This window comes from Gastrolobium bilobum, unplaced genomic scaffold, assembly GCF_033153095.1.
Source record: "Gastrolobium bilobum isolate Gb01-03AN ecotype WA unplaced genomic scaffold, APGP_CSIRO_Gbil_v1 utg6195, whole genome shotgun sequence".
Lineage (NCBI taxonomy): Eukaryota > Viridiplantae > Streptophyta > Magnoliopsida > Fabales > Fabaceae > Gastrolobium > Gastrolobium bilobum.
In genome coordinates this window covers 567226-594951 of record NW_026898878.1, presented here as the reverse complement: position 1 = coordinate 594951, position 27726 = coordinate 567226, and the positions used below count along the sequence as shown (strand labels likewise).

Below are 27726 nucleotides of genomic sequence, written 5' to 3'. Positions count from 1 at the left end.
CTTATCTCTTTGCCTTAGTTATGGATGAACTAACAAAAGATATTCAAGAGGAAGTGCCATGGTGTATGCTTTTTGCAGACGATATTGTGCTTATTGATGAGTGCAAGGAGGGTGTTAATAGAAAACTTGAATTGTGGAGAAGCACATTGGAATCCAAAAGATTCACATTAAGTCGAAGCAAGACTGAGTATCTGAAGTGTGAGTTTTCTATGGTACGAGATGGGGACCAAGAGCTCGTGCATTTAAGTGGTCAAGAGGTACCCAAAAAAGATGCTTTTAAATACTTGGGCTCCATATTCCAAAAAGGTGGAGAGATTGATGATGATGTAAATCACAGAATCAGAGCAGGGTGGATGAAATGGCGCAGTGCATCTGGGTTTTTGTGTGACCGCAAAATCCCTCTTAAGTTAAAAGGAAAATTCTTTAAAACGGCAGTAAGACCGGCAATGCTATATGGTGCGGAATGCTGGCCAACACATAGGCAACATGAGCATAAGATGAGAGTCGCAGAGATGAGGATGTTAAGGTGGATGTGTGGTTACACAAGGATAGATAAGATAAGAAATGAAGATATTCGACGAAAGGTCGAAGTAGTACCAGTAGACGAGAAGATGAGAGAACATAGATTGAGGTGGTTTGGGCACGTGATGAGAAGGCAGGATGCTCCTGTAAGAACAGAAGTTTGTTACCAAGAGCTCAACACAAAAAGAGGCAGAGGTAGGCCGAAACTTACTTGGGGAAAGGTGGTAAAACAAGATTTAATGGAGTGGAATATAGATTGGCGGACGATTTGTCTTAGACGGAATGGAGAAAAGCTATAAATATGGTGGAGGGTTAGACCCGTTGTTATTCCTATGTTCCAAATAGTCCTTTTTTAGTCTTTTTCCCTTTCATCTCCCTCACTTCTTCTTGTCCCTTTCTTTTTTACTTTTATTTTATTTATATATACATATCTATATACATATATATTTTATTTTATTTTTATTTTTATTTTATTTTTTCAACTGTTTTGTATCTTTCATGTGGGTTCATCTACCACCGACCCCAATTAATTTGGGAAAAATGTGATGTTGATGTTGATGTTGAAAAATAACTGGGTTATGACCATAAAACGCTCTGAAAAAAAAAAAAAAACGAAGGACCAGTCACTTCTTACATCCTAATTATATTCTGTAAAACAGAAGCACCTCTTTCAAATCGTGTCAAATGCACGGGGTTGGTTGTGATTGTAAATTTTTTCCAAGGAAATTTATGTGGCTAAATTATGTAGAGCTCGTTAAGTTTGCAATATTTTATTTTTTTTGGTTAGTGTTAACTATAAAATTTAAACTTGTAACCGCGCCCAGTTTACTCAAATCCTGAGTACTAGCCCAATCCTATTAGCTTGTTGGGTTTGTAAATGCAGTCATCTAGTTAGTTGGAACTATGTTGTGACTGCCTTACAGGCAGGCTGCTTTTTCCCTGAATATGGATAAATTCATTTATAGTTTTTTTTTATCAAGTTATAAAAAATGTAACAGACGTCTAATGCAGCTCAGTCTACCGGACTATTATTCATCCAACCCAAGCGTTTCCACGCCTCTAATGAGATTTTTTTTGCCCCTTTGACATTTTCTGATAATGGATATTTTTATGTGAGATTTTGACATGATATAATATCTTGTGAAAATTGTGTGTGTTTGACATCAGAGTATGATTTGTTTGATGCTAGTTTATGAAGAAAACTCGCAAATGAACCTTTACAAAAAGTAACTTTTGCAATATGCTGTAAATCTCTATCTATGGTTTGAAATTTTATATATTTTCTAAACGGTTATTCAAGACTTCACGAGAAGAAATATTTTCATGGAAAATTCCTAGCTATTTGTTTTGTTTTTAGAATTAAGACCTATTCGACTGTTTTTCACTTTTTTGTGATAAAAATTGCCGAATCAGTTGTTCTTTCTTTCTTTTGTCGTTGTAAAACACAAGTGAAAAATAAACAAAAGGGCAGAAAAAGGTCACTCGGTCACTGATCGAACAAATATGGTAGGGTAATTACGGTTACCAACATTTATGGGGGAAAAAAAATAGGGTTTTAGATCATTGTGCCCTTGATTAAAATAAATATTATCATTATGTCCTCTCTTTTTTTTTTTAAAAAAGTTGACCTTCTACTAAAATATAAAATCAATCTGCTATGTTAGACCGTTGATTGGGCAACCTACTCGAGTACTTCACCCATGAACTTGAGTAAGTTTCGAGGGGCTCCCGTTACTCTAATGCCTCGTATTCAAGTAACTCATGCATAGAAGCTCCATATGAGTGGGTTTTGACATTATTCTGTTTTCTACTTAAAATTTCACTTGTTTCTCATTTCTATTCCAACTCATCAAAGTGACTTATCTCACAATCTCTAAACCATTAACCTTAGTGAAATCATTGTCAAATTCCCACCAGATCATTGTCAAATAAGTAACCAAATGACATATCTAGAGTCTCCTCCGCAGCTGCCCTAGAGGACGAGGGCTTGTCATTCTAGGCTTTGACATTTGTTTGGGTCAAGGGTCTCTTCGACACACGTCTTTCAGCCATTTCTTACAATTGCAAACTTGCAAAAACAGATAACAAATAATCAACAATACAAAAAAAAAAAAAAAAATACTCAAGAATTTGCGCCAAAAAAAACCCGAGAGTTCAAAACCTAGGGATCCTAAATTTGGGTTCACAACTTTAATTCATAACAAATTTGACATGTTAATCAACCAAATAACCTAAAAATCAAACAAAGTAAGTAAAAATTCGAGAATAAAAAGGGGGATTTCAATTGGGGTTCATTAAAAAAACTCAAATACATACTTAAATGAGATTCCAATCGATTGAAGAAGGAGATGATGATGAACAAGGAAGGACCGATCGATTTCAGTTGCAATTTGTGGGTGATTGCACAAAAATTTTGCTCCTTACTCAAGTATGTGAGGTGGGTGAAATATATGAAATGAAATGAGGGTTTTATTTAAAACAAGCTCGCACAAGTTACTCGAGTACGTGGAGCTACTCGAATAACTCATCTTTCACGAAAAATGCTCGAGTATGGATTCTAATACTTGTGTAACTTAAAAGAAATGAAAAGTACTCGAATACAAAACTTAAATACTCGAGGACATAACTCAGTGAACGGTCAAAGTTATAATATTTATTTTAATCAAAGGAAGAAAAAATACATAGATCCAGTTTCAAGTACTGTTACTTGAGGATTCAGGGCCAGGGTTTGTGGGCAATGGAAACATCGCTTAAATTAAATCAACCCCCCGGGCAAATGTTACTTGATTCCCTAGGGTCACGGTTTTTGGGCATCTAACACATGGACTTAAAATTATACACCTGTGAAGATGTAACAGCTCAGCCCAATTCATTGAAATAGAAACACAATAAACCGGATTTTTATTTTATTTTATTTTTAATATTTTGAAGAAAGTATAAAAAATATAAAAAAAAAGGCCTCATTGTGCACTAAAAGATTAAGAAAGCCAAGTTGCCAAGAAACTATCACTAATTGGTTTTCTCATGCGTCATCGTGTAATGGAAGCCTTAATGTGAATGTTAAGTGGTGGTTTCTGATTTGACCGATTGTACTGATAATGATAGTTGATCCACATTATTTGTTCTATCAAAGGTTAGAAACTTCGCGGAAATAATTATCACTCTGCTGAAACAAAAGTCTACCCTCATTAATCCAAGGTTAGAATTAAACCATTATGGATATTTTCTTCCCAATAACAAATCCAAAATTGGGCAGGTCAGCATAACCTTTGCACTACTTGTGTGCTAGTTTGAAGATTTGTGGATAATTATTACAATTATCACGTTTGAGACTTTTTAAAGAATATCTAGAATGTTCACTAACATCCCTCCTCTTCCAATTGTTGATCCCTGCACTCATTATAAGGGACTTTACTATTTGATACTTCATCTTAATCTTAAAATGCAAAATGCAGCCAATAAGCCAACTATATTCCCCGTCAACAAAAAAAAATGTTGAATGCTGTAATTATGAAAGGTCAATTGTTCGCAAGCAATGGAGCCAAAAGATAGAATTTATTCTCTTAATAATATTGATTACAGTTGGTATTGGACCCAAGAAAACTATGATCGAGCATGAATGCCCATATTGGTCCCCTTGCAACTCACATGCTTTGTTGAGAAACTTCCACAAGCCAAGAAACACTTCTATTAGCATAAATGACAAATTGAATGAAGCTTTGCAAGTAGTTTATGCAAATAAAGAGTTACTATATTCACTAGAATCATTTATTGCGCTGAATGATATTTCATGACAATCAAATTGCTAGAAACTTGTCTGGGAGAACTAAATTGAAAGAACTTTTAACATTTTTTTAAGTCTTTTGATTCATTTAGAAAACCCTGAAATGTTTATAACAGCTAAAGAAAGACAAAATAGTTCTTCCGAATTGAAACTACCCAATTTTACACATTTCTTCATTTAATCAGTGATTTTCATCCCCTAAATTAGCCAAACTATCCAAAAGACAAAATCTGCGCCAAGAAGAACATCCCCTGCTTGCATAACTTAAAATATGTACAGCAGCATCTCAAGCTAATCACACTGCTGGGCTTGATCTTGTTTAAGCTCTCCATGTAGTTCATGCATTTGCAGATTGTGTTGGTAACTTAGGGTGGTTATGCTCTCCTTCATAGGTAACAATTAGCATGGTAGGCTCTTCCAAGCATCTCTCAACATGCTTCCTTGCAGGACAGCCTCTCATGCTGCTGCACTTATAATATCCCCTGAAAAAAAGAAGAAGAGATATTACTGTTAGTTTCCTCAAAACATAACACATGTAGTTCACATTCACCTTCACCTTTCATCTGATTGGCAATACTGTGCAAATAATAGAGCATGAATCTCACAGTTACCTACAGGAATGAGTTTATGGCAAGCCTACCAAAATACCAGATTTATTTCTCAAACAGGTTTTTCAAGGCACAAACGAGCCATGACAAAAATTTCGCAGTTAATCTACAGCAAGATAATCAGATAGAACTTTGATTTGTTCTAAAAGATTTAAGAGATACTAGTGGACATTGAATGAGAAAATTCAAGGACCATTCAATCACTTCAAGTCTATAATGTTCTCATCAACCTGAATACCAACTAAGAACAAATTACAAGCACAAACAGAGGAATACACTAGCAACTGCAATCAACATAAAACATATCCACACAAGAAAATAAAAAAGCCCTACAGCCTTGCACATCATCATCAAGTGCACTTACTTTTAATGCTGAAAAGAGAAAGTTACAATCATAAATGCACACCAAACAGCATGACAGTCAAAAAAAAAAAATAGTTCAGAAGCTTTACAAAATTATTACATCACAATTACATTTGTGCCTCTTGAATCAATCAAATCTCTGAAAGCAGAGATAGAACATACCTAGGGTGAGGAGAGCCCTTGATTGGCTTCTGTCCGTACTTCCTCCATGAATAATCATCAGAAGGGATATCTGCAAGTTTGTTGCTGATAGCAGGCACCTTAATTGATCTCTTCACTCTATGTTTCCTGTGGAGAAAGCATAGAATTATTAATGACATATTACAAGGACTTCTATAACCTTTGAAGTAACAGAAATTAATGATTAATGCAGTGACCATAAGTCTTACCTCTTCTTTGAGCAGTGGCATCTAGCACTGCTCCCACATTTTAAGCTTCCCTCATCACCTCTGACAGAACATTTTCTCTTATGCTGTTGTGAATTCTGATCAGAAGAGTGTGGAGCTCCAATTAAATGAAAGGAACTTCCATCCAAGTTAGCTACACTTCCATCTATGCTCAAGGAAGAAATGAAAGACCTAGTAGATGACATTGTTGGTGTGCAGCTAGTGCTGTCAAAATTCAGGCTTATGCCACTATTATTCCTTCGGAACATCATTTCTGCTTGATGTTTCATTTGTTGCTGTTGCAGCGACAACCTTTGTTGTTGCTGCTGTTGTTGTTGCTGCTGCTGAAAGAAGTGATAGGGAGTTGATGAAGCTTGTTGGGTAAGGTGAAGAGGACTTTTCCCACTGGAGCTCAATTCCAAAGATGGGTTTCCTAGAGAGAGTGAATTTCTAACTGTTGAGGCCAGTTCCTGAAATGAACTGTCAGGAAAGCTGATTTGGGGAAACTGCAGATTTTTTGTGTGATGATTGGTTTGGCAATTTGGGTTGTCTAAGAGGATACTTTGGGAAAAGGGGACTTGAAGTTTTTTACATTTCTTCACTCTTGCATGACCCAAACCATTGTGAAGCAAGGAAACAACTTTCTTGAACCTCACCACAGCTTCCCCAGTTTCTACCATTAAATTCCTATGCTGAACCTGATCCCGGGGCTGAGACAACAAACTTAGAACTCTATGACAGCTTTCAACAGCTGCTTTGTTAACTTGTTCAACCTCTTCCATATTAGCCTCTATCTATCAAAAGTTAATTTTTTTTATTTTTTTTAACAAAAAAAACTAAGTCCCCAAATCAGAGTGGGCAGAATTAAGCCAAGCACACCAGAATACTAACAAAAGATCCCATTTTAATACAAATATATCAGACATTCAGCCATATATGGCAGATAAAAATACCCAGATGGAAAAAATCCCATTTTTCACCAGACAATGAGCCACAAAACTAAGGATTTCAAAATTTCAGTTCTTGAAAAAAAAAAAGGTTTAATTTTTTGAAAATAAAAAAAGACCCAGCTAATCAGAACCAACTGAGAGTGCCTGCCAAAGAGATTGCAGCATATCTGCCTTAAAATAAATGGACCCAATTTTCCAGTGACAAAAAAACTCAAACAGAAAAAAAGAAAAAAAGCACCAAAGCACAGACCTTGATGGACTTGGTGCTGTCAAACCCTAGATTCTTCTTCCCATAGTTTTGAGATTGAAAGGTGTGAAAGATAGGACTTTGCTTAGCTTGAGAATTCACACAACCATCATACATAAGAATACAAAGCTTCCAACTTTAGACTATATATATTTATTTATATATATATATATATATATATATAAATCAAAGTCCAAAGAAGCAAGAAGAAAAACAACAAAAAAAACATATAATATTTGTTGCTCTGGCCAGAGAGAAAGAGAAAACAAAGAGGAGTTTGTTTAAATAAGCAAATTCACAAAGGGAAGAGGCACGAGGAACTGAGAAATGAAACTGATGTCTCTGTCACAGATTTGAAGGTGGGTCCCGCATGAAGACCTTTGTTATTCTTTTTCTTCCCTTATTTCAGCTTTAATTAATATTTTCTTAGACCTACCCCTTTCAGCTTCACTTTTACTACTTCCACTTATTAATTCAATTCCTTTAATGTGTTTCAGATTTAGATTTAGATTTTATTTTTATTTTTCAGTTTCGGGTTTTGGACTTACCTTATGTGTTGTGCTGCGTGCTTTTCATGTTCAACAATTATAATCAATTGAGTTAATTAAGTTTATGTTTAGCTATAATCCCATATTTCATATTTATTTTGAAATGAGACAAAACGGTGATCTGCTATATTATTTAGCTATAAAATACGTGAAGTTGGATTAAATTACAAAAAAAAATTATTTGGAAATTTTATAGTTTAATTGTTTTGTACTAACTAAATTATGGTTTTGAGTGACAGAACTATTTTTGTATTTATTAGATAAAAGTTTTGGGCTATTAATTTATGGGCAAATTGCTTTTCTTGTAATAGGAGAAATAATTAATTTTCCTACTGAAACATAGCGGGATCCACATAATAAAATAAATAAATAAATAAAAGAAAACTTGATTTGCTATGTGTCTGCAGAAATATTATTTCCTATTCTTACAAAATGAGAAGTCCATTTCTGTTAATTTATTCTCTTAAATAAATAATAATAATTTTATTAAATGCAACCCATTTATGTTTCCTAAATTAAAAATAGAGAAAAAAAATATTTTTAGAAATGTTATCACTTTCACTTAATTGTACAAAGACCCCCATATTTATTTCAGCACTCAATTATTTATGAATGATTAAGATCTTTTATATGATATGATCACGTTAAAATTAGATATGAAAGAATCAATTGCCATTATTTGTTCATGATCTTATCATGGCATTATTATGTTTTAACATGATCAAATCATGTGAAAATATTAATTATTTATTCATAAACTAATTATCAGCCTGAAAATTTTTATTTTTCTTATTGAATGAACTTCGTCATTAAAATTATAATCATGAATCTATGGATAAATGAATGAGACCTTTCACATATTAAAACAAGACATAAAAAGATCCATTCTCATTATTTGTAATTAATTACTTGTTGAGGTTGAATAAGATAATTGCCTAGGTGGTATAATTAATAAATTTCAAATGAATTGATTTGTACAACAATCCTTTCTTAATAATTAAACATGTTTGGGCTCATTGGTTTGCTAAAAAAATTCCCTAAAATGAAAATTAATTTTATCAAGTGAGATTTAATAAAAATAAATATATCTTAAAAAGTTGTCTACTAAAATTGACAAGAGCAAAACAAAAAGTCAGCCATGCATTAAATTAATATTTCTTTTGTTAAATTCTTCTAACAAAGACTTATTCTTCAATAACTACAATTATCATTTAACATAATAGACTTCTAATATTTGATTTTAGCATTTTGTTTATGAAAATATATGTTTAACCGTACATATCTCCCTTATTATTATTATTTTGAGTTTCCTCCATGTATCTCATAGCCGATAGTTGAAGATTAATCCTTTCGAAGCTTAAAGATTATCGAAATGGAATTTGTCTTATCAACAAAGTCTTTTTCATACATACAGTCATAGATCAAAATCCTTATCAGCATATTTAAAGAATCTAGCTATCTATCAAATATGCTGGGCTTTGTTGATCCCCTGTTATTTTTAAATAGGTGATTTGATTGATGAAATGATCTACAAAATCAAGGGAAAAAAATCAATTGAACATTGATGCACAATCAAATTTCTTTTCTTTGGAGACTAACACTTGAGCATAGGCAATTCTCAAGTTACACAAATTTTTGCACTTATTTCTTTCAATGGATATTTATAAATTTTGATAGCACTCCACCTACGTAATTTATAGAAAGATATAAGCACAAATTTTTTTTACATTAATCTTGCACATGAGAATCTCACATAGAAAGATTCATTTTACTTTTTTAGAATTAATTTTTTGTGTATTATTATTAGAGTAAACACCCTTTTTGGTCCCTCGCAATATCTACGAAATCTTTTATAGTCCCTGGCAATAAAAAAGGACCAAATTGGTCCCTAACAGTATGTAAAAAGGGCCACGTTAGTGACAGAGGAGTTGACATAAGGACTAATATGGCTCTTTTTTCATAATTTTAGGGACCAATTTGGTCCTTTTCTATTGTCAGGGATTAAAAAGGATTTCGTAGATATTGTCAGGGACCAAAAATGGTGTTTACTCTTATTATTAATGGGAGATGATTTTCTCCTGTTGTTGGAGAAAAATCATCTCTTGTTGTCTCACAATATTTATTTTTAAAAAAATGATGGGACCCACAATCAGAGGCGGACACAAGTCAAAGAGAAGGGGACAAGTGCCCCCCTTAAATTTTGACATGAAAATATCAAAATACCCTTCATTTAAAATTAAGTTTTCTCCTATTTTATTTTTTGCTTTTTCTCCTCCACCCATCACCCATGACCAGTGACCTGAGTACCTGACCCTCTCCATTAGACCAAATCCAAACCTAATAACAGCAATCATCGGAGATGGAGAGGAGAGAGCTCTATATGATTGGTTTGTTCTCTTTATTTATATATGATTTTTGAAGTTGCATTTTCATTTCTATTTGTGTAATGGGTTGGATCTTATTTGGCTGTTTTTTGTGATCCTTTCAAAGGTGCAGCACATAAATGTTAGATCTTATTTGTCTGTTCTTGCGTTGTATGCTCACTTTTGTTATTAAAATATATGTACTTGAATTTCTTAGTGCCCACCCTTCATCCATGTTCTGGATCCGCCACTCCCCACAATAGAAATATTTTTATGACTTAAGAGGAAAAATTTCCTACAATATAAGAAAAGATTTTGCTATTATTAATATCACAAAATGTCTTAAACATACTGACTAGTTCAGTTATTTAAATCAAATTATTTTATTTAATCAATTTTATTTTATTTTTCTATAACTGATTGCAAATTAACTAAGGGAATGTGTTATAATTATTTTGAAGAACTCGCATGGCCCAACAACATTTTATATATTTTTTTATGGGATAAGATATTGTGACAATCAAATAATGTTACTATAAATGTTATTACCACATCTTAACCGTTGATTTCCGCCAATCAACAGTTATCATTTATTTCGAATTAATAATTAATTAATGAGTTTAATTTGAAAAATGATAACTGTTGATTGGCAAAAATCAACGGTTAAGATGTGGTAGTAACATAGATAGTAACATTATTTGGTTGTCACAAAATTTTATTTTTTTTTTATTAGTAATTCTAAGTACTATTATCTGTGATGTAAGCCTAATGGTTCTAGAACCATCAATGACGAGGGAACTCGCATATCCATTTGTAATTTCTTTGAAAATATTGCACGAATGATATTTATTTCCCGTATTTCAAATACTTTGTACAGTGCCCAACAAGTTATTAGGTGTTCTTTTAATAGTTTCGGTAAACAAATTTGCATTCAGCTCAGAACCGATGTGAAAATAATTATTTATTTATAACCAGTTTCAAAAATAGTTCGAAACTAGTCCATAATGAGTTTGGAAACCATTCGAAATTGATTCTTATTTCAAAATTAGTTTTTTTTTTGGTGTGTAAAATTAGTTCTTTATTTATAATCAGTTCCGAACCAGTTTAAAATTAATTCAGGTATATAAACAGATTTCAAACCGGTTCTTTTAATTCAACTCAATTTTTAAATTGATTTATAAAATCAATTTAATTTTTAAAATTATTTAAAAAGATACAATTTAGTTCGATTCTATTCACTTTAATTCCATTTGATTATTTATTTGTTCTAATTTTAGTGGAGGATGAGTCAAATTGATTTTCTAAATACATTAACGATAGTTATTTTAAGGGTTTAATATTTTTATGTTATAAGACATAGTTTTATCTTCTATACACACATAAAAGTATGTGACATCCGCATTTTCTTTCTCTCTTCTTTTGACATCAATTTAATTTTGAAAATTATTTAAAAATTACAATTTAGTTCGGTTTAGTTCACTTTAATTCTGTTTGATTATTCATTTGTTCTAATTTTAGTGGAGGATAAGTAAAACTGACTTTCTAAATATATCAACTCTAGTTCTTTAAAGAGATTAATATTTCTTATTTTATAAGGGATAATTTTATTTCTTATATACACATAAAAGTATGTGAAAAAGTATATAGGGTCTCCGTGTGGCCATGTCAATAGAAGAAAAAGAAAAAGAAATAGACCCTACACATTTTTATATATATTATATAGAAAATAAAATTATTTCTTATAATATAAAAAATATTAAACTCTTCTTTAAAAGTTGTAAATGTGTATGAAAAAAAAAAAATCTTAAATGCTGTAATAATTTGATAGTTGATTGAATTGTCATCAATTTTTATTTTTATTTTATTTTTGCAAAATTTTCCTTCTTTATCTGAGTCATGATATACTATTTTGTAAATCACAAGCCCAAACCAACAGTCATGCAAACAATACAGACAAAAAAATATTTTATGAATTTAATTATACTAATAATTAATTTATATTTTTTGACAACACAATATTAACTATAATCATAATTTTGTTTTTACATAAACCGTGTATACACAACTACGTTAACTTGCAAAAAAAAAAATAACCGTTAAAAGAAAAAGCAACCAATGAGACATAAGCACCAATAAAGGTGGCCACGCGTATCCCAAGTTAGTGCTTCACTTTGACTGTCCTCAACGTACGCACGCTGCTAACATGCGCCATGGGAACACCATTCGTTCGGTGACTGACTGACACGCAACTGAAGTCAGGGCCCAGTCGTTGACTTTTTTGTCACCACAGCCTCTGCCTGTGTTGTAAAGTGGGTTTGTGTAATCAAGTGGATAAACTACTTTGATTATCATATAACATAAACCCCCCCTTCTTCCTTGTAAATCTAGCCCACTATGTTGGATTAGATTAGACCAATCTTGCACTAACTCATAGTGATTGCTCACTCATCACACTCTCTCCTTTTTAATTTGTAGAGAGATCGATAAATATAGAATACTTATTATACAAAATATATAGGGAAAATGTGAAGCTATTTGATCATTTGGCTAGTTATGATATGGTATGCTCCTAAAGTTATTTTCCCGTGAAGAGCATTTAATTTCACGGATTATCATATGTTATGTTCTCAAAGTTATTTTTTCAAAGAGCGTTTTTCTTTTGAGAAATTCATTAATTTTTTTTTTGTTTTGTTTTATTTTTTTTGTATTTTCTACTTTAGTTTCGTAGACCTCCCGTCAAGAAGAACTCACATATCATGTCATGTGATATGATCTCAGTCATTCAAAATTCTTAACCCTTAAGATAATATTAATGAATTCTCGTGAGAAGAAAGTTCGCAAAACTAAATTCTTTTGAAAAATATTAAAAGTGTACCAAATGAGCAAAAATATAATTCAGCATCCTTGAATAGTCAAACCGTCGAAGATGTGATCCAACTAAATTGATATTTTGTTGTATTATTTAAAATTTTGATTAATTAATTAAAGTAAAAGAGGAAAGCTTGGTATCATGATTAAGCTATAGCTAGGTAGGTATGACACTAGACTATGCTCCAACGGGCGGAAACAACCACACTAAGAATTGTATTTGAATTTTACAATTTGTATATAGAAAATAATTAACTACTAAGATTGCATAAATTCGGTGCCTAACAATATCTTCTGTACTTGGATGTTACCTAAAAAGTATATTTCTGTTCAGGTCATATTATTTGTCTCATTTGAAAACTGAAACTTACGCAAGCTTAATTGAATTCTAATTCTATCATGCTAGAGAATAAATTCTACATGGATTTATTTATTCTATTACTAATGACTAGTTTAGTCTGTGTGCAATTCATTCAGATTTTGTCTTATTATTATTATTACAACCATTGTTTAATTATGTTATGTTTGTACAATCATTCGATTGAATTTTATCTAAAAAAAGGGACAGAGTAATATGTCCCCACTTTATGATATATTGACTTATATTCGTATTAAAGTTTCATTATACTTCAGATTCTATATTTTGTTAGTTTTTGTTACTTGTTAATATATGTATGTGGGTTGTTATCAAAAAAAATAAAAATAAAAATATATGTATGTGGGTTGGGTTGTCCGTGCTCTCACCCAAGCTCTTCTCTAGTTGTGTCCACTTAGGTGTTAGCCAACTAATCATTGCTTCATTCTTACTTTTCTTCAATCAATTGACAAATGGCACATGCCAATGCTCTCACTTTATCGGGAATAAATCTTTGGTATTGACAAAGATATCTAGCCAAGGGCTAGTAGGTCAATATTAGATTTGATGCTCTCTTTAAATATTTATGAATTAAGTATTTTGAAAATAATAAATCACTGTATACAATTACGAGGCCTTAGTCAGAAATGGAGGTAATGTGTGTGCATTGTGATTACATAAAATGTATTAGAGAGAGATTAGTCGTGATCTTTAGTTCCGATTTATAGTATTTACCTTAAGGTTTAAATCATTTGAGCCTCCTTCCTTTGGGCTCGTGCTGCTACTTGCATGTTATTTAGCTATCCATCCTTTATTGGGCCACCCAAGAATATGAGCCTTACACATTTCCGCAACAGGTGGATCAAATGTATTTAATTGGGTATATCCTTTTTTCTAAAAGAATAAACTTTTTTAATGTGTTGGTGAGAAAAAATATTTCAAAAGTGGTGACTTTTTCTTCAAATATGAAAAAAAAATATACCGAGTTAGATACATCTCATGCACTGAAAATTTATCCTTTATCGAAGCAGGATCTCCTTCTTAATAGAATCGATTGTGGGGATTAATTAGAATGCTCAATATTGAGAGAGTCGGTTTTTTTTATCTTATGCATCATGAAAAGGAGATTTGTGAAAATTACTTCCTAAGTAAATTCCAATCATAAACTATTAACCAAATATAATACAAGAGTTTAGTTTTTACAATTAATAATTATTAATTTAAGTGAAGAATTTATTTTTTTAATCAGAGATCTTGATTGATCTCGAGTTCGAATAATGAGAATAAAATTTGATCTACCCTTTATATAGGTTCATCAAAGCCGAATAGGATTAGTAAGATTTTCAACAGATTATGGAGAAATAAAAAAAAAAACTTATCATTTCTTTAGATTAAACAAAAATGCATGTTAAGATGAGTTTACTTTAGTATTATTAAACTCCGGCTCAATCATTGATATATTCGAGTTACTTACTGAGTCATTGAATCATTCAACTAGTGAATTGGTGGTTGAATTATTTATATTTATATATGATAAATATATTACTAAGAGTATATTTACTAAGGGGCAAGTTATATTTACAAATTTTTTTGTTTACAAACTACACTAAGTACGACCGGTCATACTTTAATCATGCAGTGTACGATCGGTCGTACTTAGTGTAATTTGCAAAAAAAGTTTGTAAACGGATCATATCTCATTTACTAATAAGTCAGTATATTTCTTACGACCTAGGTTCAATTTGTAGGTAAGGAATATTTTTCAAAACTATTGCATGAATTTCCATTGACATATCATTCGGCATGTGGATCTCAAGTTCTATTCACTGCTCAACCTATCAATTAGCTTAATTCGATCGATAAGTGCTTCGGTTCATGGTCAAACCAGTTCGACCGATCAGTTCGGTCCAGTTTTTTTTATGAACTTATTTATATCGAATACAATTATTAATTTATATATGAATTTAGAAAAGAACTTTTGGTATAGTCTAAAAATTCCTTACCAATAATAAAAAAAGTTTAGAGTTTGTTTTTCTTGTTCCAATAGTAGGGAATGGAAGAGAAAATTTCTATTACAAGCGTTAAAGAATCATCTCACCTGAAAATTTAAACACGTAAATGATGGAATGTGTATATTATATAGATCTGTTTTTTGTTTGTTCTATCTCGTGCTGAGTTAATTTTACTAAAAAGTATACTGAAGATCGAACTCGTGAACATGTAGTTATATTGACTCTGATATCATGATAATTAATAATCTCACCTAAAGACTACAGTGCATAAGTAATGAATCTTACATTTGGAGGCCAATAAGATTGCGATTCCTCACAGACCACATCTTATTATAATTGCAAAAACTCATCCAAATGGGATTTGGTAGCACATATAAACCTCAAGATTCAATCAATCAAAGCGCATTCCACTGTCCCTCATTCAAATGAAACCAAGCTCAATTGCATTGACCTTCTCGAGTGCAATCTAGTTCAGCAACTGCAATGTGTATTTCATTTGTTTTTGTTTTTGTTTTCCCCCAATCTTTCTTAGGACCGATTTGGGAGTTGAAATGAAAACAGAAAGGTTAAAAATGGGAGGTAAAGGGCTTGTTTAATTGTGTTCTGATTTTTTATTTTTAAAATTATTTTGTATAATAGTTAATGAAATGAGTGTTTTATGTGGGTTTTTTTTTTTTTGTAAAGTTAAAAGTCAAAATATAAATCAGAAACAATTAAAATATATTCTCTAAATTTGATTCTAAAAACTAAAAAATAATAATTTTTTTAAAACTATTTTTACAAAACAGAAGTTATTAAACATGTTTTTTGTTCGAAAAATTTAAAAACTATTTTTAAAAACATAATTCAAAGGGGCTTTAAATATTTAACTTTTTCTGTCATTTACTTGGATTTTCATAGATGTTTATTCTTTAAGAACCCCAAATTAGATAATTCAACTGAAAATTTGTGACAATCCATGATATTAACTCCAGTCTAATCTAACTTCTGTCTTAGCCCTTCAACCTTCAATACTTAAGTCTTACATAACACAACTAGAAGGGGATTGTGACTCTCTTTTAGGAGAGTTAATTTCATTATGACAGTTCGAACAAAATGAAATGACCGCATTAGAACACAAATCAATTTACACTTATTTAATAAAGGAAAAATAAAGTAATTAAAAATGAAATGAATTTAGTTATATTATTCACCCTATTACCAAGTATTATAGAACAAAAAATAAAAAACTTCAATTCCTATTTTATTTTCTCTCATTTATTTATTTAACTTTCTTAGCAAGTGCATTCAAAGGTGGATTTATAGACTATGATCAAAAGGATAAGAAGAAAAAAGAAGACAACTACACTACAGATGTCTTTTGAAACAGTTAAGATATAATTAGATATATAGAATCCAAAAGGAAACTTTACTCTTAAAAGTACAGTGATGAAAGATTTAAATCTTTTATACTTCACCATGTGTCGAACTGACATAAACATCTTATTTTTCACCTTTAAGCACTACTGCAGGCTGAGTTATTCATCTATTGTTCAACATCATACATATGTGGAACAACATATTCTCAAGTTGCCTTTCTTTTTATTATTTGTGGCCAAAAGTGGCATATTCCAAATCGACATTCTTTTCAAAATCAATGAGCATCTCTTTTATTCCTTCAGCTTAATCATAATTGGCTTCTTCTCACATTTTTTAACCCAAGGAAGGAATCCTAAAATCCTTGATTCTTATATTTAATTCTCTCGTCATTGAATTTTTGTAGCAGGATCAAGGAACTAACTTGTGCACTAACATCCAAGCCTTCAACTTATGTCATAAAAGTGAGAGTTTTGCAAAGGCAAGCAGAAACCTTATACCCCTTCAAACAGATAAGCAATAGTGCATGATACTAACCTACTATAATGGCCAGAGTCCCCAGGCCTTGGAGACCAGGTCCCGCACTGATCTAGGAACAAATCACAATAAAAATAAAGCATAGCTTTGCACTTTTGTCATGGCACATAACCCACTACGAAAACATTCTGTCAATCTGTGTTCCTTTATTTGATTGAAGAATATTTTCCATGTTGCCTTTGCATCTTTACAATCTTTCAAGGGAGGGGAAAAAGGATTCAAGTTTACAAGCTTTTTTCATGGCACATGGATTTAACACTTTAACTTTTTAATGGGCCAGCAAAGCAGATAAAAGCAAATAGGGAACATCGGGATCTGGTGAAACAGGTCAAGGACTATTCAAGTACGTCTATGATTGGAACCCGGAATTATGGTAAGATACTTGTATATGACCCTCAAATTCATCAATTTGAGTTGTGTCTATTACTCTTTGATTCACCGAAATAAAATGAATGCAAGCTAAAGGAAAGTGTCATTGTTGCTTAGCCATCCCTCTCCTGGAGCACTATACAGTGTGTGCCACTTTAATTAACAAGAAGATTCTATCATATTTACAACAAATGTGTCGTTTAACTAATTAAAAGGCTTGAAACAGACCAAAAGTCATGCAAACTTGAGTATATATAGCAAGCTGGGTCAATTTCTAGATAAATTAGCATGAAAGCCAACGATAAAATGAAGGAATTTTCAATTTAAGGTCAAGAAGAAAACTGGATAGTGCTATCCCACTAGATGTTTGGCTCAAACCATGCTGCCTGGGCGTCTATAAAAGAAGGATCGCGGTCCAAAATCCACTCCTTTAAGTAGAATCATTTAGCAGAAAAAGAGAGTAGAGAAAATTAAAAAAGAAGGCAATCCCTATGTTCCTCAACCCCAAATCACTCTTGTTTGTTTGAAAGTAGACATCGGTTTTATGGTAGAATCATGGCATTTGCAACAGAAAACCAATGTTAAAAGGGCCAAAGGCAAAGCCTGGTGCATAACGTGCAAAAATGTGGTAAAAATCAATTTTACGCAACCTTACCCATTTTTTCAAATAGTCTGTTTCTCATACTGGAACCCGTGACCATCCGGTGACAAGGATCAAAAGTAATATTTAGTAAGAATAGCAATGTTAAAGGTAATAATGCCAATTCGCCAATGATATGTGAATAATTTTGTTGTAGGCAAAACCATACCCAAGATTAATTAATATTTGAGAAAGAATTCAGAAAACAAAAAATTCTGTATGCAATCCAGGCATTGCAGTAAGATTTTGGAAAAGGGGTAAAAAAAAATCTATCAAATCATTACTGATTTCCTAAGATTCATGAAGCCCTTTTGGACAGCCAGACACATGAGTTATTGCTTCCTTCCTCTTCCTCTTTTGGTCGGTTGTGCATCCATTTGTTCTTTCCCAGTGACTTCTGATAGATCCACTGCAGAATAGAGAAATTATTTTAAAAAACAAAACAACAGTGAGAAATTCCTGTAGGCAAGATGACACAGGAAAAGACCCTAAATGTATCATCAATGTACGCCTTCTAACTTTCATAACCTTTAAGCATGGTACCAAGAAGTACTAGTTTACAATTGAAAAAGATTGCAGTTTAACATGCTGTCAACTCCATGCACCAGAGACCTTTTGAGGAAAAATTTATGCGCATCCTAAGCTGGCTAACACCTTTAACATGCACTAATCATTAAAGTTTTACTCATTATTCTTTCCCAAGATTTCAACATTTACAAAAATTACAGGAAAACGATTTCAAAATCATTTCTCACTCAAATATATCCCTCTGCAAATAAGTGCCCAAATGTTGTATCCTTATCAACAAAGCATAACAAAAGACATACCTTCTGGTCCCCGAGCCATCAAAGTAAAGAATATATTATTCAGTTTTTCCATCTTTTTAGCTTCTTGTGCTTGGTCCGTCTTATACTTCAGACACTGGTCAAAAACAATAACAATCAACTTTTGGAATAATTATATGTGTGATGTGACTTAGACGGCAATGGGGAGAGTAGAAGAAAAGAATTTGTTCAAGTGCAAGAAATATGCAACGGCACATCACTGCATCCACAGGCTTCACACAAGTGACAAAAAATATATTCTATTCAAGAAAAATGGCCAGCAAAAAGTGTAGACAAGACAAAATTTATTGATGCAAGGAGTCACATCTTGCTTGCTTATACAGTTATGTCATCCATTAATAATGGACAACTTGTCACCCATCCCCAGTTCCCAGAGGCAAACAGAATATAAAGATTTATAGTGCTACAGTAAATCAGTTCCCCCGAATTAATTCCCTTGCTTGTGCAGATTCCTAGAGATAGCATCATGCCATCATCCTTAGTATAAGGCATAAGATGCCATATAAATAAGCATCCATAGTTATCAAATGCGGATTGCGGCATGTCGCGGCCAACCTCGAAAAACGCTATAGCGTTATAGCGGGTTGCGGTTGCAGAAATAGCGAAATAGATATATGACAGAAATAATGACAAATTTTTTTTTTTTTAAAGGTAGAGATAGTAGAAGTGACATAGAGAGACGCAGATAGACTAAAAAACCCTTAAATTTCTGTTACACATTTAGATTTAGGACAAAGTTGACATTTTGCCTTATGACAGCAATATGGCCACAAATGCGATGGCAATGGCCGCTATTGCGTTCCGGTGTGGCGCGATGCGGTTTTTTGCGACGAGGCACCGCAACGCCCATACGGCGCGGCTCGCGGCGCTATTGCGGCACAATTAACTACTATGTAAGCATCAAATGAATATCTAATCACATTATTTTCCTGTTTCTGGGTTTAACTACTTTTCATCATCTGAAGGTTTTGGGGTGGGGGAGCCTTGCAACCAGAACCCTTACATGCAATAACTCATAAATATATATTTTAAGATAAAAATTAGAAGTAATAAATATACAGATTACTACCCACAGAAACTACTTAGCAGATTTATATCATCCCAATGCCATGTCTCTGACCAGATTTTTGAAATTATTATTTGTAAAATGTTAAATGGATATATGATTGGAAGAAGCAAAACTGATGGTAAATAATCAAACCGTTTAACGGCTGTTCAACGACCTCATGACCCTATATAACAACCTCGAACAAACATGGAGTCTTAACTAGAATGTCATCTAAAAGATCAACAATGCTTCCAAGTTTTACTTTCCATATTTGGTGTGATATCATAATAAGTTTAAAGTTTGAAAAAAGAAAAGATAAATCAGCAATGCTCATGGCCAAACTAGCATCCTACAAAAAGCTTCAATTTACATACATCCCTATTAAGGATTACTTCACCAAAAAAAAAGTCAAAGTATCCCATAGTGATGTTGTTTCTGGCCTTCAGCAACTGGACGTTATCCTATGTATTTTAACACTTGGCAACTTGCCCAAGGATGTAGGAAAAACACCAATCAACAATGACTTTCTAGCAGTTGTTTAGCTTGTTTAGATATAGATGCTAAATATAGAAGGCACAATTCCTCAGCTGCAGTACATGTAAATTGAAATTAAGGAACAGAAAGTCGTGTCATAACCATAAAGGAGCATTCACTAATAAAAAAAATGAAAAGGATTTTTGCAGTCCAAATAATCCATGAATAGTTTGAAATTCATATATTTCAAATTATTCATAGTTCAGCGACAAAACCAAAACCAAAAGCAACCATGAATAGTTTGAAATTCATATATTCATATATTTATTTATTTATTTTAAGTGTGTGTGTGTGTGTGTGGGGGGGGGGGGGGGGGGGGAGGTAGTATTGGCCAATAAACATATTGATGGGGCATCCTTAATTTGATTAACAAAAACAACGTGGCAAGGTAATTAGGGCTACAAAATTGATAATTGCAGTCATATAGGAGTATAAAATTGTAGGAATAACCAGAAAGTTTAGGCCGATTTTAGACAGATTGTAATTGTGCAAGTGGGAGACATCACTAGCCTCTCTAATGCTCTGGATGTTGTCACTTATTATCCTTGTATTTCATCTATTTTCTGTAAGAATATTACTATTTAAGAAATTTCCTTCCGAATATTGTTATCTGTATCTTCTCTCCTAACAAAATACTTCCAACAATTGAGCACATACTAACATTTTCCTAATTATCAAGTGAGTCTAAAAAACAATGACTTGCATTCAACCCTTAAACACAAACATGACAAAAGGTACATAAAAAATAAAGTAATAATAATAGATAAGAATTAGTACCTCTCGATTGTCGGTGACCTTGAGTACCAATTTGCCATCACAATGCCTGTACTTCATGACATACCGCGTCTATATCACGAATTCAACCCCAAAATTATTTCAGTAAAAATAAAATAAAATAAAATATAACATAACTTATAGTCTTTGGTTGTGTTCATTTTGTTTTTGTTCTATTTTCTCGGCAACCAAACACAAGTTAAAGCACAGAACACCATTAAAAAAAAGAAAAAAACTGAAAAGCAGAAGAAAAAAACTTACAGAATCAGGATCGGCACGGAACAACTGAATAGATCGATCAAGAAACTCGTCCCACGAAGTTATGTAAACCATTGCAGCTCACACTCACAGAGAACACACCTGTTAATTCAACAAAATGTCACCAAAATAAAGGTTTCGTCGAGACTCAGGATCTATTGGACTGTAACACACCCTAGCGGACGTTTTTTCTGCTTCCTAACACGACGCAAACCCTTATGTCGTTTCAGCTTTCAAGTATAACCAGCCACAAAGCTTTGGTTTTGTTTTTCTTATTATTAAATAATTAAAATAGAAAGTCAAATTCTCTAATTAATTTCTTAACACAGTTAAATAATGATTTTATATCAGCTATAAGTTAAAATTAAAATCTATTATATTTCCTCACCAAAAAAAAATCTATTATATTAATTTGTAACATAAAATATCCTTTTCTTTTTCTTTTTTCTTTATAGATTTGATCAATAATAGGCTTTAAGGGCCCGTTTGTTAGCTGGATTTTTTTTGATTTCCTTGGATTCTTAGGCTCGGTAAACTGAAATGCAATGTTTCCTAAATAAAAAATGTGAGATAATCCTGGGGAGGTTGACATGTTAGGATTTCAAAATCAATGTAATTTTTTTAAGATGCCAACAAAAAATTTCACCAATTAGATGGATTTGTGTACTTTTCCAGGGAAACCAAAAATTAACAGTGAAGCCATAGACAAATATAACCCTATGACTTCTACTTGCGTCGTAAAAAAACGGATTAATATATAAAGATGAGGATATATTTGTAAATTTCACCCAAAATTCCATTACAATTTTACTATCAACCAAATGTAGCAATATTAAAATTTTACAAATATTTCCACCAATATTTCTGTCTACCAAACACATTTTTTTCTAATATTTCTGGAAAAGTTATTTTTCAACTATATTTTCGAAAATCATGATTTCCAGATAAAAAAAATTTATCCTCTCCCAAACGTCCCCTAAGTATCTAATTAATGTCTCCCTCCGATCTTTATTTACGAGGATGCATCTCATTGCAAAAGTTCGCGATATTGTAATAACCAATTTTGGTTATTATCAATGTTACTATTAATCAATTTCACAATTTTCGGTTAAATCGATCGATTATGTTGATCCAACGATTGTATTTATTTTCATCTTTGTATGGTTATGATTCTCTATATTTAATATTTAATATTTATTTTTACATTTGTATGATTATGATTTCTCATATTTAATGCTTTCATATTAAATATGTGAAATTATAACGATACAAAGATATAAATAAATATAACCGTTGGATCAACATAATCGAGTTAACGGTGAAATTGATAATAACCCTAATTAATTATTACAATATCCTACCCCAAAGTTTGGACGAGTATTATATAGTATATATTACAATTGTCATACAGATTTTATTATTTTAAATTTTAAATATTTTTAATTATGATTATGTAGATTTTTTATACTTTTTACATTTATGTTTGTTAACTACAATTGTCATGATTTTTTTAAAATAATTATTAAATATAATTAAGATTAAATTAAAACTAAATAAAAAATAATTATAAATATTTTTGTAATATAAATAATTTAAGGAAAAAAAGGTGTTATTTTAAATGGCGCACCTTATATCCTTTTACTCTCACAAAGAGGTGAGACTCACATCTTTGAAAAAATTCCCTCCCACTCTCTCTCCATGATTTATCTCTTTCTCTCACTTAAAACGACACAACTTTGTATCCTTTAAAATGATACACACTTTTCCCATAATTTAATTATATTTTAAAATAAATATAATAATTTTATAATCTAAATTATATATATATATATGATTAAAAAATCGTCATATAAATATTTAATTTTCTCGACCGGTGCGTTAACGTGTTGGATAATTTCTTTTGTTATTTTTAACTTTCAACTCTTCCAAGTTTAAAAAAAAAAAAATGAAATCGAATCTTTTTTAGACTTTCGAAAACAGATTCCAACTCAATAATTTTTTATTTTGTTAAAAAATAAACATGTTAGCAAAGATTCAAGTAAGAACTTTTTTTTTATTTAATGTATGTATATAGTAACACCACTAGCGATTATATGGTATGATATATGACTTTCTTTTGTTCATAATGGCCACTAAAGTCGCATGTTATCGCTTTTTTAATTTTTCTTCTTCCAAGATTTCGTCTATCGGTGAGGAAAAGTCAACAAACATGGAGAAGAAATATGTATGTATTGTAAATTCCAACTAGAATAGGGGTTAGGATCATTATTATACTATGTTGAATACATATATATCATAGAGGGAAAAACAGAAGCTAAGTGATAGGAGCTGAAACTTAATGGGTTCACCAAGTGAAGTGGGAAGAGAAGCAGAGGAAAATGATGCAGAAGAAGGAGTAAGTGCTGCTGAATTGGTGCGTAAAGGAACGTGGAAGCACGCGGCTTTCCATGTTGCCACCACTATTGCCACCCCTGCTGCTTATGCTCCCTTGCCCTTTGCTCTTGCTTCTCTTGGTTGGCCTCTTGGTTAGTTCTTTCCCCTTACTCTCTTATCTCTCAACACTCTTTTCTCTTACCATGTTTGGATGATCATCAGAATTATAAATAGTACAAATAAGCAAAACCAGTACTACTTTTGAGTTTTGACCAAATTAATAAGGTTGTTTTTCATATATATTTAGGAATTATGACAATCATGAAAGAAAAAAAAACTTTTTTTTTTGGAGGGGGGTTGATTATTATCTTTTGGATATAATCCTTAGTGTTGAGATATATAAAACCATTAATGTAGCCCTCACCCACTAGTTTAAGATTTTGGGTTGAATTGGTTCTTTATATGGTATCCAGAGCTTCGGTGTACCGGGTTCGATCCTCACCGCCTCCACTTTCTTTCTAGTGGAATTTTTTTCTTCGCACAGGTAGGTGGGCCTATACATTGTCCACCCTTCAAGCCCAGTGGCCTCTCGTGTGAGGGGACGTGTTGATATATATAAAACTATTAATATAGCCCTCACCCACTAGCTTAAGCTTTTGGGTTGAATAAGTTCTTTACACTTAGGTTCATCGATTCGAGCCGTGTAGGATCATATGGGCACGTTAAGCTGGAACAATCCCTTACCTGATTCACATGCTTGGGGTAATGGAGGGTTGATTATCAAAGCTCTTGTAGATGAAATGATTTTATAAATTTTCTACCTCTACCTCTTTGGGAAGAGTTACATTAATAAACCATAACTGTATTTTTGACGTTATATTAATATTTTTATAGAACTTGCAGTTGCAAATATAGAACAATCTGGTTACATATTGAGTACTGTCATTTTTCATAATGAAAAACCTTATGTTAGCACCCTTAATGGTCTACAATGTTAGCATCCTTAATGGTCTACAATGTTGTTTTTCCAGCACGAGGGTCATTTTCCTTTTTGTGTATTCATTTATTTATTTTAAAGCCACTCTTTTATCTCAAGTGTTCATCGTTTTTGGTAAGTACTTAACTGATTATTTTATTTGTGCGTGTTTGTGCATAATGTTTAGAAAAATTGGATTTATTCATCTCAACTAGCGGTCTCTGTGAAGTGTTTCTTACTGATTTCAGGTGTGAGTAGTCTTGTGAGTGCAACACTAGCCACCTGGTACTCTAGCATTCTGATCGCTTCTTTGTGGAAATGGAATGGGGAGAAGCACCTTACCTATAGACATCTTGCACGTAGTATTTTCGGTTGGTATTATATGTTGATGTTGGCTTTACAGTTATACAAAAAAGGAAAACTGCAAATAGCTCATAGCTGCCTCCTTGCTGCGTCATTCACAAAATTTTTATTACTAATGTATATAATAAGAACCATACTCAGTTAAAATCCATAGGGGAGTGAAAAATGAAGGCAGTCTCAAGAAGTGAAGATATCTGCTTTTATGCCTTTTTGATCGTCAAAACAGACTTAACCTATTACCTATGCATACATAGATTTATGCTGAACCACTTATTTTGTACATTCGGAGTTTATAGTCATAACATAATCTGTCATATACTCATATTCAATAGTCAAATGTTGCCTTTGCAGCTTTGTGCTCATATTATCCATGACAGTAATATTCTTGATATGTTGTTAATGATTCTTGAAGGATTCTGGGGGTATTGGTCTGTTGCATTTTTTCAGCAGGTGGCTTCTCTTGGAAATAACATTGCTATCCAGATTGCAGCTGGTAGCAGCTTAAAGGTTATGCATCTAACCAAATTTTGTAGAGTAATAGGACAAATACTATAAATGTTCCATCCTTGTCTTGACACCTTTTTTTTATGATCTTCTGCCTTTTCATTTATATCTTTTTATTGACCCCAAAAAAAACAACCATTTCTGCCCACTTGTGGTTTTTGTTTTTTGGGTTGGGGGTTCTGGAAATGTTCTATTTCCATGTTGTGCAGGCAGTTTACAAGCACTATCACCAGGATGGAAAATTGACCCTGCAGCATTTTATTGTTTTCTTTGGAATCTTTGAACTAATTCTCTCTCAGCTCCCTGATATTCACTCACTGAGATGGGTAAATGCATTGTGCACTTTCAGCACAATTGGCTTTGCTGGTACAACCATTGGTGTTACCATTTACAACGGTAGGCTGATAATGGATTTCTTCTTCATTTTTTATATGTCAATGCCTTAATACTTGATTGGTTCCCCCTCTTGATTTTGTGGTGACAACATATTCAGCTTTTTGGTTTCCAACATCTCTCAGGTAAGAAGATTGACAGAACATCAGTAAGTTACAGTGTGCAGGGTAGTTCTGCTTCTAAGTCCTTCAAAGCTTTCAATGCCCTTGGGACCATTGCCTTTTCATTTGGTGATGCAATGCTTCCAGAAATACAGGTATCTAATGCTTCTAAATCTCTTACATATCATTCACTTTTTATGTGCATAGTTGTAGTTTAAAGGGAGGGAAAAAAAGCACTTTGCCCCTAAATTGTAAAATAGCAATTTTTTATAATAGTCTATTTCTTTTCCAGAATACAGTGAGAGAACCTGCAAAGAGGAATATGTACAGAAGCATATCAGCAGCATATAGTGTCATTGTATTAACTTACTGGCAGTTGGCCTTCTCTGGATACTGGGCTTTTGGATCAGAAGTCCAACCTTACATTTTAGCTTCTTTGTCTATTCCAGAATGGACTGTTGTTATGGCAAATATATTTGCAGCTATTCAAATATGTGGATGCTTTCAGGTACTGTCTCTGGCACTTCAATACAAGAGTATGATGGTCATCATTTTTTCTTCCTTTTTTTTATGTGGGTAGGGAAAGAAGGAAAGGGGAGGGAGCACTAGTCTTTATTATTCAGTTATCAGTTATAATCACTAGGCAGTTATGCAAAGTTTTTTAGTTTAATTGCTATTCATCATTTCCAAATCCCAGTTTATATCAAATGATTATGGTATAAATCCCTTTACTAATGTAGTTCATTGCATCATTTGTCAGATATACTGCAGGCCAACATATGCTTACTTTGAGGAAATAATGGGGTCCAACAAATCTATTAGCCATTTTCCCTTTAGAAATAACCTGGCACGACTTACTTATACTTCCATATATATGGTTCTTGTGACTCTTATTGCTGCAGCTATGCCCTTTTTTGGGGATTTTGTGTCAATCTGTGGGGCAATTGGGTTTACTCCTCTGGACTTTGTGTTCCCTGCTTTAGCATACCTTAAGGCTGGAAGTATAGCCAAGAACTCCAAACTTGGGCTTTTGATGCGGCCATTAAATATTTTAATAGCAACATGGTTCTCAATAGTTGCCATCTTGGGTTGCATTGGTGCTGTCAAATTCATTGTGGAAGATATCAAGAACTACAAATTCTTCCATGATATGTGAATGAATTTTGAACTCCCCCAAAATTTTTTTCACCTTTTCTCTTTGTGTAAGTTATATTTTATCCTGCAAAATTTTTGCACAAATCAACTTTAAAACAGCAACTATAAAATTATACATTTTACACTCTCATTTTTTTAATGTATACACTTCATCCTCTTGAGCCCGCTTAAAAGATTCAGAAACATCACGGCTGTTAATAATTTCATTAAAAACTGGTCATGAATAGGTCATGTGCCACACTTGTGATAATTTTCATTGACAAAATTATACCATGATACACCGCATTTTCTGGTGCTTTCTTTTCTTTTGTTTACATATAGAATGAGATAAAATTATACCGTGTTTCATTTTGTTTATTTTATTTTATTTTTAATTGAGAAGTTGTTATGACTTCAACTAATCTTTAGTTAAGCCCAAAGGCTAAAGTATCAATATTTTAAGGAATGAGTGCTTGTCTAAGATAACAAGCCCAAAGGAAATTGGGCTCTCTTGC

The 27726-nt window shown here is 32.4% G+C and overlaps 3 protein-coding genes across 3 annotated transcripts; 1 reads left to right on the top strand and 2 right to left on the bottom strand.

The window, feature by feature from the left end:
• Positions 1 to 4332: 4332 nt before the first annotated feature.
• LOC133284964 (probable WRKY transcription factor 21) lies at positions 4333 to 7094 on the bottom strand. The gene is given in 3 exon segments (XM_061482111.1): positions 4333 to 4788; positions 5440 to 5565; positions 5667 to 7094. Coding segments are annotated over 3 exon segments (1194 nt in total). The 5' UTR covers positions 6590 to 7094; the 3' UTR covers positions 4333 to 4643.
• A 10937-nt stretch (positions 7095 to 18031) lies between these two features.
• On the bottom strand, positions 18032 to 21588 carry LOC133285000 (signal recognition particle 9 kDa protein). The gene is made up of 4 exons (XM_061482154.1): positions 21371 to 21588; positions 21113 to 21181; positions 18736 to 18829; positions 18032 to 18317 (listed from the first exon to the last, which is right to left on the bottom strand). Exons 1-4 carry the CDS (start codon positions 21440 to 21442, stop codon positions 18241 to 18243), a joined length of 312 nt encoding a protein of 103 aa, XP_061338138.1. The 5' UTR covers positions 21443 to 21588; the 3' UTR covers positions 18032 to 18240.
• A 1995-nt stretch (positions 21589 to 23583) lies between these two features.
• LOC133284990 (GABA transporter 1-like) lies at positions 23584 to 27354 on the top strand. The gene is made up of 7 exons (XM_061482138.1): positions 23584 to 23892; positions 24965 to 25087; positions 25492 to 25586; positions 25793 to 25979; positions 26102 to 26232; positions 26370 to 26585; positions 26838 to 27354. The coding sequence occupies exons 1-7, from the start codon at positions 23706 to 23708 to the stop codon at positions 27231 to 27233; spliced, it is 1335 nt and encodes a 444-aa protein (XP_061338122.1). The 5' UTR covers positions 23584 to 23705; the 3' UTR covers positions 27234 to 27354.
• Positions 27355 to 27726: the final 372 nt, after the last annotated feature.